Source organism: Babylonia areolata, chromosome 2 (genome assembly GCF_041734735.1).
Source record: "Babylonia areolata isolate BAREFJ2019XMU chromosome 2, ASM4173473v1, whole genome shotgun sequence".
Taxonomy (NCBI): Eukaryota; Metazoa; Mollusca; class Gastropoda; order Neogastropoda; family Buccinidae; genus Babylonia; species Babylonia areolata.
Window position 1 is genome coordinate 28,735,166 of NC_134877.1, and position 12,567 is coordinate 28,747,732.

At 42.6% G+C, this 12,567-nt stretch overlaps 1 protein-coding gene across 1 annotated transcript; it reads right to left on the reverse strand.

Annotated features, from left to right (window-relative positions):
* Positions 1–2,651: 2,651 nt before the first annotated feature.
* On the reverse strand, positions 2,652–5,748 carry LOC143279391 (uncharacterized). The gene is made up of 3 exons (XM_076583428.1): positions 5,599–5,748; positions 4,443–4,730; positions 2,652–3,705 (listed from the first exon to the last, which is right to left on the reverse strand). The coding sequence occupies exons 1-3, from the start codon at positions 5,698–5,700 to the stop codon at positions 3,430–3,432; spliced, it is 666 nt and encodes a 221-aa protein (XP_076439543.1). The 5' UTR covers positions 5,701–5,748; the 3' UTR covers positions 2,652–3,429.
* Positions 5,749–12,567: the final 6,819 nt, after the last annotated feature.

A 12,567-nucleotide genomic window follows, 5' to 3' on the forward strand; every position in this document is an offset into this window, starting at 1 on the left:
TAAACATTCCAGTCATGCTGTCAGAGTTAAACATTCCTGTCATGCTGTCAGAGTTAAACATTCATATCATGCTGTCAGAGTTAAACATACCTCTCATGCTGTCAGAGTTAAACATTCATATCATGCCGTCAGAGTTAAATATTCCAGTCATGCTGTCAGAGTTAAATATTCCAGTCATGCTGTCAGAGTTAAACATTCCTGTCATGCTGTCAGAGTTACACATTCCAGCCAAGCTGTCAGAGTCAAACATCCTGTCATGCTGTCAGAGTTAAACATACCTCTGATACTGTCAGAGTTACACATTCCTCTCATGCTCTCAGAGTTAAATATTCCAGCCAAGCTGTCAGAGTCAAACATCCTGTCATGCTGTCAGAGTTAAACATACCTCTGATACTGTCAGAGTTACACATTCCTCTCATGCTGTCAGAGTCAAACATCCTGTCATGCTGTCGGAGTTAAATATTCCAGTCATGCTGTCAGAGTTAAATATTCCTGTCATGCTGTCAGAGTTACACATTCCAGCCATGCTGTCAGAGTCAAACATTCCAGTCATGCTGTCAGAGTTGTACATTCCAGTCATGCTGTCAGTGTTGTACATTCCTCTCATGCTGTCAGAGTCAAACATTCCAGTCACGCTGTCAGAGTTGTACATTCATGCTGTCAGAGTTAAATATTCCAGTCATGCTGTCAGAGTTAAATATTCCTGTCATGCTGTCAGAGTCAAACATTCCAGTCATGCTGTCAGAGTTGTACATTCCAGTCTTGCTATCAGAGTCGAACATTCCTCTCATGCTGTCAGAGTTAAACATTCCTCTCATGCTGTCAGAGTTGTAAATTCCAGTCATGCTGTCAGAGTTGTAAATTCCAGTCATGCTGTCAGAGTTGCACATTGCAGTCATGCTGTCAGAGTTGTAAATTCCAGTCATGCTGTCAGAGTTGTAAATTCCAGTCATGCTGTCAGAGTTGCACATTGCAGTCATGCTGTCAGAGTTGTAAATTCCAGTCATGCTGTCAGAGTCAAACATTCCTGTCATGCTGTGAGAGTCAAACATTCCTGTCATGTTGTCAGAGTTAAACATTCCTGTTTCCAGTCATGCTGTTAAATATTCCTGTCATGCTGTCAGAGTTAAACATTCATATCATGCCGTCAGAGTTAAATATTCCAGTCATGCTGTCAGAGTTAAACATTCCAGTCATGCTTTCAGAGTTAAACATTCCTGTCATGCTGTCAGAGTTAAACATTCCTATCATGCTGTCACGTGATGCAATAACAACACGTGCAAAACAAGAAAACAACACGGCATGCAACTGAAGCTGAAAAATGCCAAATAGTAAAGAAGGCGTCAGAAGTTTATAGACTATACAAAAGACGTCTACACACAAGTACAAGAAATAGTAAAAACCACAAATGGTCAAAAAGGTCATCTTTCCTCTCGCGATAAATGGTGTTTAGAAAATGTATCAGGTAGGCATGGGAAGTGTTACGAGGAAATAATGGTTGTAAATGAATATTGTTATTTAGCGCATATCTTTACACCGAATAAGTCCAACATGGGGGAATAGAACATCTTGTTGTTGAAAGGCAGAAGAGCAGTCCTCAGCCTTGTGAAGATTTCTCAAAAGTATATAGAAAAGTCATATGCGGTAGTTTTTCAAAATATTCGAAGTAACATTTCCTGACTGTTATGTTGTTTGTGAGTAAATTGTGGGTATGAATAAACCGGGGAACTTAGAAACGGTTCGCCGATTTGCATGTAAGCGATTCCTTACACATGCTGTCTAGCGGCTAACATCTATATGTGTTCCTGAAATCCAACATGCCATAATTCCTACCGACACTATGTACCCTTCACAAAAACGTGTTAGTGGAACGGGAAGCTCAGCGTGGCATCTGGCACAACATCCGATGCAGAAGCTTACAAGGATGGACTGCCCTTTTTTTTCAGCAGATGCATGGATCAGTCTGACTACTGTGATCAACTTCTTTGACACTGAAAATGACACTGGAAAGTAAGCGAGGGCGGAGGGCGGGGGGGAGTGAGGAGGAGCAAGGGGTCGGCTTTACATCAAGAACAATTCGAGAACAACAAGACGAAGGGGTTGGGGGGGGGGTGGGGGGGTAGTTGGTTGGGGGAGGGGGGGAGTGATAAAGTAAAGCTCAATGGCCAGACAAGGGACAGTGTGGATGTCCAGGTGACTCTTTAACCTCAGGTAAACCACACACCATAACACATGCATATACGTACACTTTGACTTTTGTGTGTTTCCATCTACATGCACTGTACACCATGAAATCCTATCATTGTATAGTTCTACCTGCTGTTTGGATATTTACAATGTTGAAGTGTTCTCCAGTTTACCACAATTTTCCCATGCCAGTGGTACATTTCTTCATCATCCAGAGGTTTACCACCATGAACTGTCATGCTTGATACGGATTTACCATCATATTAACCGTCATGTTTCATTCTGCTTACCATACGTTTCACTGCACTGCCATGTTCAACGCTGCTTTACCATCATATTCACTGTCATATCTAACACTGCTTTATTGTCATATTCATCGTGGAGTCTGACACTACTTTCAAGTCATAGTAACCGTTATGTTTAACGCTGCTTTACTATCATATTCACTGTCATGTTTAACATACCTTTACCGTCATATTCATCGTGGAGTCTGACACTACTTTCCAGTCATAGTAACCGTTATGTTTAACACTAAAATTGCAGGCAAAAAAGAAAAGAAAAAAAAACAAAACAAAGAAAAATGGTGGCACTGTCAGTGTAGCGACGCGCTCTCCCTGCTGAGAACAGCCCAAATCTCACACAGAGAAATCTGTTGTGACAAAAAGAGTAATACAAATACAATAAATATTCACAGTCATGTCAAACACCGCTGTACAATCACATCAACCGTTGGGTCTGACACTCCATTAGCATCCTCTTCACAGCCATGTTCAACACTACTTTACCGTCATATCAACCGCCATGTATAACACTGTATTACCATTCTATTCACCGTCATGAATAATACTGCTTTACCATTCTGTTCACCGTCATGTGTAACACTCCTCTATCATCATATTCACCGTCATGTATAACACTGTTTTACCATCCTGTTCACCATCATGTCTAACATGACTTTTACCGTCATCTTAACCGTCATGTATAACACTCCTTTACCATCATATTCACCGTCATGTCTAACATGACTTTACCGTCATATTAACCGTCATTTATAACACTCCTTTACCATCATATTCACCGTCATGTATAACATGACTTTTACCGTCATATTAACCGTCATGTATAACACTCCTTTACCATCATATTCATCACAGTCTAACACTGTTTTACCATCCTGTTCACCGTCATGTCTAACACTGCTTTACCACCCTATCACTTCATGTTGACAGCCACTGTTTCTCGTCACGCCCTCTCCTCCCCAACAATGGCCTCGGCCAGCGCTCTCCAGGCAGGGTGGTGGGCGGGGGCCATGGGGTGCACGTGGAAGATGTGGTGGTGGGGCACGAGGGGCAGCAGCAGCTGCAGGGAGGGCATGGGCTCTAGCGTGTCCGGGTTCTCCAGAAAGACCACGATCACCCGCTCCGGGGTCATGGCGGTGATGCAGCGTGTGGCCTGTTGGACGGTGAACCCACAGGCCCACTCGTCCCTGGAGAAGTCCTGGGTCACCAGCAGGACAATCTGGGACAGGGGAGGGGGAAAGGCACTGTTATAGATAGATAGATAGACAGATAGATACATACATACATACATACATACATTTGACAGATGAAATCAGTCATTTAATCATCACTACCCAAATCCATGGGTGGATGGATTTTAAACATAATTATTACAGTTTTCCTGGACTGTGTGTCATGTGATTGTACATGTTCGTGCGTGTGTATGTGTGTGTTTGTGTGTGTCTATGTCTGTGTGTTTCTGTGTGTTGAATGGCAGTTGTGTGGCGTTATACATGTGCACAGTGTGCATGACATGGCATAATCTCATCAAGGTCCCCCCCTCCCTTTCTCAAAGTCACTCTGTCTCTTCTTACTCCATTCACCTGAGCTGCCAACAACAGCACCGGTCTTACATCTCTTCTCACGGAAACACCCCTTTCTTCACAAAACACCTGATGCCGCTCTTGAGCCCAGACACCTTGCTCCTCATCAACGTCAGAGTATCCTGTCATCGCTTCTCACACCTTTCACCTCTTTTCTCATCAAAGTAACCCTGGTATTTCATATTGCAGCATTCTTATTTCCCCTTTCCTCACAAATCTTTAATAGGATTCCATAATTCAAGAGGAGAGAAGGAAGGAAGAAAAGAACGGAGGAAAGAAGGACATTGAAAGGCAGGGGTGAAAAAAACGAAAGAAACAAAATGATAAACAGCAAAGAAGGAAGGAATGAAAGAAAGAAGAAAGTAAGGTGGACCTTCCAGCTCATGTCGATGTACTGAGCGATGTTCTCCGCCATGCACATGGTGGGCAGTTCTTCAACGTCCTTCAGCAGCAGCCTCAGATGTCTGTGCTGACGTAACAGTTCTGGCAACGTCCGACAGGCCCACATGACGTCACGATTGGTGTCGGCATACACCAGGTAGGCGTCTCTGCTGAAGTCCCGCAGTCTGTGTGGAAGCTGGTGGCGTCGCAGCACTTTCCAGGTGTAGCGCAACAAGGTCCAGTGACTGCAGATCACGTGACTGACCACCAGCAGCAAGAGCTTGGGAAAAAAAGAGTTGGAGTTTTCTTAGTTTTTTTCTTTCTATTCCTCTATGCGCTGCCATCTTGGTGGATCATCTATTTTTCGTTTCACACATTTCCTTCTTCATCCCTCCTGTTCTTCGTTTACCTTCCTGTCATCTGTTTTCTCAACTTACCCCAAAGAATCCTCTTTTCCTTGTCACCTCTAACTCTCACCTGTTTTATCTTCATTTATCAGCCCCCAATCTCCATCTCTCGCTCTCTCTCTCTGCTAGACACCAACCCTCCCCCTTCCTCCCTTATTTCCTATCTCTCCAACCTGCATCAAACCACAACCTTTCCAAAATAACTCAGCCACTCAGCTATGTCATTCATTTCAGTCAGTTCTGTCTGTAATATCCTCCTAGTCAAGTACGTTCTAGTCTGTGATATTTGCGTGAGTTCACCCGTAAACAGTGAATAAGACCCTGTCGTCATTTTTCATAGACATTCTGCGGTTAAGACACAGAGGGATAGCAGGGATTTCTATTCATGCATACAGAGAGAGGGTTTCAGATTTCAGTTCAATGGCAAGGACTGTCTCTTAACTACAGGTACGTGGCTGACTGCATGCGCAGGTGTGTCCGGACATACACTTAAACACACAATGAGCGTTTGGTCATGCTCGCAATGAAATCCCCCCCAAAATCTAAACAAAGAACTCACATTAACTTTGGTAACGTCAGAAAAATAAACACTGATCAGAATAGTGGGAAATCAGGTAAGGATGTTGTCTGTGCTTGTGTCCTGGGGAAAGAACCACCAGGCCTTGGATTTCGCAGGGCACATTTAGACAAAGAGCCAAAAGGTCTTCAACTCAATCTGTTTCACCTGCCTTAAGCACTCACCTGGGTCAAGAAGAGACCCAAGGCCGCCCCAAACGCCTTGACGCCCACACACGTTCTCCAGTGAGGCAAGAACGCCGCCAGCACTTGCTGGGTGTCAGCCATATCCCCTGTTTCCAGCGTGCATGAGTAGTTGCCTGCAACACCTTCGCCATCCAGCAACACAGGCGTGTCCCGCAGCCACATAACCATGTCCAGAGTGGCGCACGTGCATACAAACGGGTTGCCGATCAGCCTGACACTGTTTAAGACAATCAGAATGTTACACTGTTAAGAAGGTCATTGAGAAGTAACGGATGAGCATGCATTCTCGCTTGGTTGAATCTGTTTCGACTTTTTGGTTTTGTTTGCTGGAACAATGGATTGAATGTGAAGTGCAGGAATATTCCCGAAACCTGGTGACAATAAGAAGAAAGATCAAGGGTGCGCGCATGCGTGCGTGTGTGTGGGTGTGCATGTGACTGAATACGATTTTGAGAAAGAAATATAACTGAAGAGAGAGAGAGAGAGAGAGAGAGAGAGAGAACAAGAACAAGAACAAAAACTTTAATCTCCAGGCCTCCGGCCCCTAGAAAGAGATCAATAGTACACAATATGGTGATCACGCAGCGACAACAAAATGTGAAATACATACTAACTTAAACCTGCAGAACATAAGTACATAGTAAATTAATTCTAACCTTCTTCATTGTTGTGACAGAATTCATATCGTATCTTCAGGGCATTAAATATATAAAAGCAGAGTTTACGAATATTGTAAACAAAACCATTCTTCAGCAAGTGAACATACGATTGATCTTCAGAGTTCATATGTTTTTTGCCGCAGGTTATTGTAAAGGACACAGTTGCTTATAAAATGGTTTTCATCTTCGACCACGTTACAACATTTACATGCGTAATTTGAATTACATTTGAATGTTCTCCTAAAAAATGATCCATTTATTGGGAGCAAACCAATCCGTAATTTTACAAAACAGTCCCTAAAACACTTTTTATCCACAAAGTAAAAATATTGCTCACACTGAAAACCAGTTTTAAACAGTTTGTAGTTATGATATATATCTTTAGACATTACTGACTTGTCCCACTCTTGCATAAATATATCTTTCATTCTTTGCTTAAATAATGACAAAAAAGTTTGCTCACAACCAACGCCTTGTTGCAACCAGACATATTCAAACCCAAGTCTAAATAAAGTATGTTTTTACTAAAGCCACCCAGCATTTTTTTCCCTTTCGTCCAGGTTAAACAACATCAAATATGCCTGTCTGGGTAATCGGTGCACATTCATAGTCAACAACCTTAACCAGTACTTGATACACCTTATAGCACTATTTATACACAGTGGGTAACGTCCTAGTTCGCCGTATGCAAACGTGTTTGGTACTCTAAGTGGTATGTTCAAAAAACGTTTACATGCAAAGGAATGAACCTTCTCAATATTATCAAGTCTGTTAAGAACCCACATTTCAGAAGCGTACAAAAGAATGGGTTGTACCTGAGCATCAAATATTTTGAAAAAAACATCCTTTGGAAATATCATTCAGCTTCGTTATATATTTTATACAGTCAATACATGCATGTTTGCCTTTTACTGCTAAAGTCTCTACTCCTTTGTTTATACTCATTTTTGTCGTAAAAACAAACCCTAGATAATTATATTCATTCACTACTTCTAGAGCATTTCCATCGAGATTCCACTTTTCATATCTTCCCAAAAATCACTTTAATCTTGTCAGTATTTACATTCAAGAAGAGTGTTTTACATGCATTATTCAGAATATTAATTTGATTTTGCAGACCAATCGCAGTGTTACATAGCAATACTATATCATCCGCGAACAGAAGAATGTACAACCCTAATAAATTAGGCAAAAACTGAATTCCATGAATACCACTGATTTCAACTGCTGATGCAATTTCGTTAACAAATAACGAAAACAATATAGGGCTTAAAATACATCCTTGCCTAAGGCCAACGGGACAACCCCCCACCCCCACCCCCCACACCCCCCCCCAAAAAAAAACAACAACAAAAAAACAAACAAACAAAACCTCAGTTAACTTATCTTCATTCGTACATAAGACGTAACACATTTATACATAGCAATGATAGCCTTCATAAATTTCCCATTGATACCTTTCTGAATCAAAATATCAAACAAAGACCGACGTTGCACAGAGTCAAATGCTTTTCTCAGATCAACAAAACATGCGTAAAGCTTACCTCTCTTCTTTGATAAAGATTTCTCTATAACCGCGTTCAGAGTAAAAATATGATCTGTTGTGGCATAACCACGCCTGAATCCAGCCTGTGACTCTGTTAACATATCATTTTCTTCAGCCCATTTGACAAGTCTTCCGTTTAGCACTGATGTATAGCATTTGCTAATAAGACTGAGCAAAGACATGCCCCTATAGTTGTCTGTTGAACTACTATCTCCCTTTTTAAAAATTAGAACAATTATTTGCCTTCGCCCATTCATCTGGATACGTGCCCTTATCAAACAGAATGTTAAACAGTTTTGTTAAAAAAATGTACAGCAATATTATTAGCTGATTTTAACATTTCTGCCAAAATACTGTCTACACCACAAGCCTTGCCTTTTTTAATTTCCGAATAGCACCTGCAGTTTCTTGTTCTGAAATAGCATGACTGAGTTCATCAGGTATATTTGATTCCTCTGGCTGCACTTCACTAATGGCTCTGCTATCAGTAGTTATAACCTCGTTCTGAGTAAATAAATTCCGAAAGTGTTCAAACCATTCATTTTCTTTAATGTCTTTACATACTCCTATTTTTCTTCTTCCAGACACTTGCTTTGCTTCTTTCCAAAACTGTTTGCTGTCTTTGCTCAGAGATGCTAGACGTCTGCCTTTATCACGTCTATAGCTGACATTCTTTATCTTACATAAATCCTTCGCTTCCTTCCAAAACTGTTTGCTGTCTTTGCTCAGAGATGCTAGACGTCTGGCTTTATCACGTCTATAGCTGACTTTCTTTACCTTACATAAATCCTTATATTCCTTCCGAGCTTGCACATAGAGTAATCGGTGCTTATCAGCATTGGTTTGTCTTAGCATTGTTAAGAATTGTCTGGCTTTGTGTTTTGCATCTTTACATTCAGCATCAAACCAAGGGGCATCTCGCTGATCAATCCGAACACACACACGCTTCCTCTTACATTCACTCGCTATCAACAATACATTACTGAATAGCTCCAAAGCCTCATTAACACTATAATCCAAACGAGAAAACGCATGTACACACATATTCTTTAAATCGTCTGAATAAAGAATTTCTCTGAAACTGTTCTCCTTTGTTTGATTCCAAGCCAATCTATTAATCCATTTAATATAATTTGCCTTCTCAGTACAAGCAGTGACTTCACTTTCAGCAATTGGAAATGACACAGGGAAATGCGGTGGGTGAGAGAGAGAGAGAGAGAGAGAGAGAGAGAGAGAGAGAGAGAGAGAGAGAGAGAGAGAGAATTTGTGTGATCATTTTCTATACCCCTGACTCTCTAAGACAGAAAACAAAGAAAGATGTGTAAAAGACAAGCACCTGACTTCATGATGACTGGCCAGCTGATCCAGTGCAGCTGTTTCGCTGGCTGTCAAGGTAGGCAGCATGTTGCTGGACAAATCCAGCCACGTCAGGTTGCCATGGTAACCCAGGTGGACAGGCAGGGACTGAAAGCGATTGGCTGACAGCCTGAGGTGCGTCAGACGTGACTGGGCCTGAAGCATGTCAGCAGGTAAGTGCAAGAGCTGGTTGAAGGAGAGGTCCAGGTCTTCCAAACGGCACAGATGTTGGAAGAACCTCCTTCCGTGGCGGGAATAAAACTGCTGTGAGGCCCCAAAGTTGGACAGACCCAGACGCTTCAGACCAACCAGGTTGTCCAGCAAGGTCACACTGAGGTCACGGCAGTAGTTGAAGTTCAGTTCCAGGGTTTCCAAACACTCTAGGCCATACATCGTGCTTCTACAGTTGGACATGCCATTGTAGGAGACATCTAGTGCTCGAAGGTTATGGGCGTGGTGGAAAGTGAGGTTAGGAGGAAGGGGGCTGAGATGAACGAATACAGCTGACAAAGCCCTTGGGCACGTCACTTACAACATGATCCGTACAACCGTTGCGCAGAGTGCACATGGAATTTTGGATTGAAAAGATGTTCTGATCTTGTACTTGAATGGTTTGAATACGGGGAAAGAATATGCCTATACGTAAAAGTTCAAGTGCGTCACCAGTTATGCGGTTTCTTGAAAAATCAATACGTTGGATACATTCTAAAAAACGAGAATGTTTTACCGTAAAGCTACCTGTTCTAATTCTTCGTAATTTTGAATTTCGTATGTTGAGAGTTGACACGCAGATACTCATTAGAAAACGTGTGGACTTTTTGTCAACAAGGAAAGACCTAGGTCCCCAAAATCCGTTATTTGACAAGTCAATCACAGCCATAGTTTGATTCTGAAGTCCATACAATGACTGAAGGCCAATAATTGGGCTCGTGTAACGACCGAACGTGATCTGAAGTGTTATCAAGTTCGGGAGATTGCAAAACGCACACTGTTCTATCGACATTAAACTGAGGCAACCATCCATAATAATGGCTCGCAAAGATGAATAACGAAATCCATAGAAAGTCTCGTTCGTTATACGCTGGATCTTACAGTTGAAAGTAAGGTCTAGAGTCTCCAACTGTCGCAAGCCAGCAAAATCCTTGCTGAAGTAAGGGTCGTAGAATGTGTCAATAGCCAGGTAGCGAAGCGAAGTCAGGTTGTTAAAGACATTTTCAGGATACTCTCCTACGCTGCTCCCATCGTTGGTTTGCAGTCTGAGGTCTTGCAGAGATGACAATGCGCTGAAGAGACCGGGAGGGAGGACAGACGATGTCATTCCCAGCTGGTTGTTGGACAGATCCAGAGAAAGCAGACTGCTCAGTCCTGTCAGTGCGTCAGCAGCCAGCTTCCTCAGGAGATTGGCCTCCACGCTGAGCCACGTCAGCTCGTGCAAAGAGAAGAACGTGTCACTGAGCAGCTCGCTCAGCTGGTTGTGGCTCAGGTCCAGTCGCTGGAGACCTGACAGACCCTGAAAAGTGTCTGTAGAAACGTTCCTCTGCAGCTGGTTGTGATCGAGTTTCAGAGACCTGAGAGATGTCAAGTGCACAAAGGCATGGGGATGGATGAGGGTCAGCTGGTTGTAGCTCAGGTCCAGGCTCTCCAGACGGATCAGCGCACTCAGCACGGATGGCTCCACTGTTTTCATAAGGTTGTGACTGACGTTCAGCTGGCGCACCGTCCGCATCTCTGGAGAAGTAAGACCTCGAAGGGACGAGATGTGGTTGTAACTCAAGTCCACAGAAGTGACCTCTGCAGGCCAACTGTCAGGGACCGACGTCAGTCCAGCATGTCTACAACTGACCACAAGCTGGTGGTTTTCCTGGAGAAGTGGACACGAGACACTGTTACAGACAACGTTGTTGCAAGACAGGAGCAAACAGCTGATGATGGTGAGAAGGATCACGTCCCTTGCCATCATTTCGCCAGCCGTCAGGTACATGTCTTCACTGACCGGAACCAGGCCAGAAGACGGCACACACTGAGGAAGAACAACGGTGCACGTGTTAATCGTTCAATGATTCACACACAGGTATGCACGCATACAAAAATATACGTTCTTTCTCTGTCTCTCTCCCTCTTTGAATCTTAGGTGTACACGCAGAATTCAATATTTTCCTTCTTTTTACCAAATTAAAGTTTCAACATCAAACATCATCTATTTCACACACGGCACTAACGTAATTCTGCTGAATAAATAACAAGGCAAAGCCTTCATAGATCACATAAGAGAATGTAAGAAGCATAAGAAAAGTCTTGGTTTTATTTGTGACCTTTTTATTTTTGTACTTGGAAGCGATCTAGTGAGTGTACACGAGTTTGAGTCACGTGTATGGAAAGCAATACAATCTCTCTCTCTCTCTCTCTCTCTCTCTCTCTCTCTCTCTATATATATATATATATATATATATATCACACCCTAGAGGAGGGTGCCACTTAGGTCTTCACAAACTATCGCACATTTCTTTTGTCAAAGAGTCTACACAATGAATTTTGGTTGAAATGCAATGTATAAACCATACAGTTTCTGTCGAGAAAATGTGTTTTTAAGGCGTGTTTGAAGCGGATTTTAATTTGTTTTTTAATCCCAGCTCTGAGTATATATATATATATATATGATAGTCAGTCGTGTCCGACTATGACCATCAGAACAGCAGAGAAGGCAACTGCTGTTCCGACTATTTGGGCTAGAATTTGATTATAGTGGAGAGTGTCTTGCCCAAGTACATCCCCACTCTCTCGGCCAAGAGGGTTTTAAGACAGTCGGCGTTGGGATGGTTCCCAAAGGCCAACTAGCCCACAAAGCTGCAGCACTAACAGCCAATGCAATTTTGCCTCCTAGTTTGAGAGTCATAGTCCTTCACAAAAGACTAAGCTGTAAATGGTTTCCCATTGACTGGAGAAACCACTGATAATACAGCTCTCACGTTGCTTTTGGCCCAAATGTAAACTTATGTTAATCTGTGATATAAGCCGAGTGTTGACAGTGCTTTAATTGCGCGTTTGATTACATCGAGAAGACATGAATAAAACATGTCAAAACTATATGAATGTGATCGTTGTGCATGATTTTGTGCGTATGTCGTGGTTTACCCACATTCTTTCCAACACTTTCTGTCTTTTGAACCGCGATTCCATCCGACAGTAACTCGGAGTGTCTCGGGTCCTAGTGGACATGAATTGTCAGGAGTAAAAAGAGCTTTCTCCTTAAGTCTGTTGATTGTAGTGAGTCCCTGTGTGTGTGTGTGTGTGTGTGTGTGTGTGTGTGTGTGTGTGTGTGTGTGTGTGTGTGTGTGTGTGTGTGAAAGAAAGGCCCCCCTGGAAATAAAGAATAACAATGATGATGAT

Bases quoted from the DNA above. Each gene is read 5' to 3' on its own strand.
- LOC143279391 (XM_076583428.1), bottom strand. From the start codon at position 5,700: ATGGCTGACACCCAGCAAGTGCTGGCGGCGTTCTTGCCTCACTGGAGA. The intron at 4,731-5,598 runs GTGAGTGCTTAA...TTTTTTCCCAAG, and splicing joins TGGGTCTCTTCTTGACCCAG to CTCTTGCTGCTGGTGGTCAG. The intron at 3,706-4,442 runs GTCCACCTTACT...CCCCTGTCCCAG, and splicing joins ACATCGACATGAGCTGGAAG to ATTGTCCTGCTGGTGACCCA.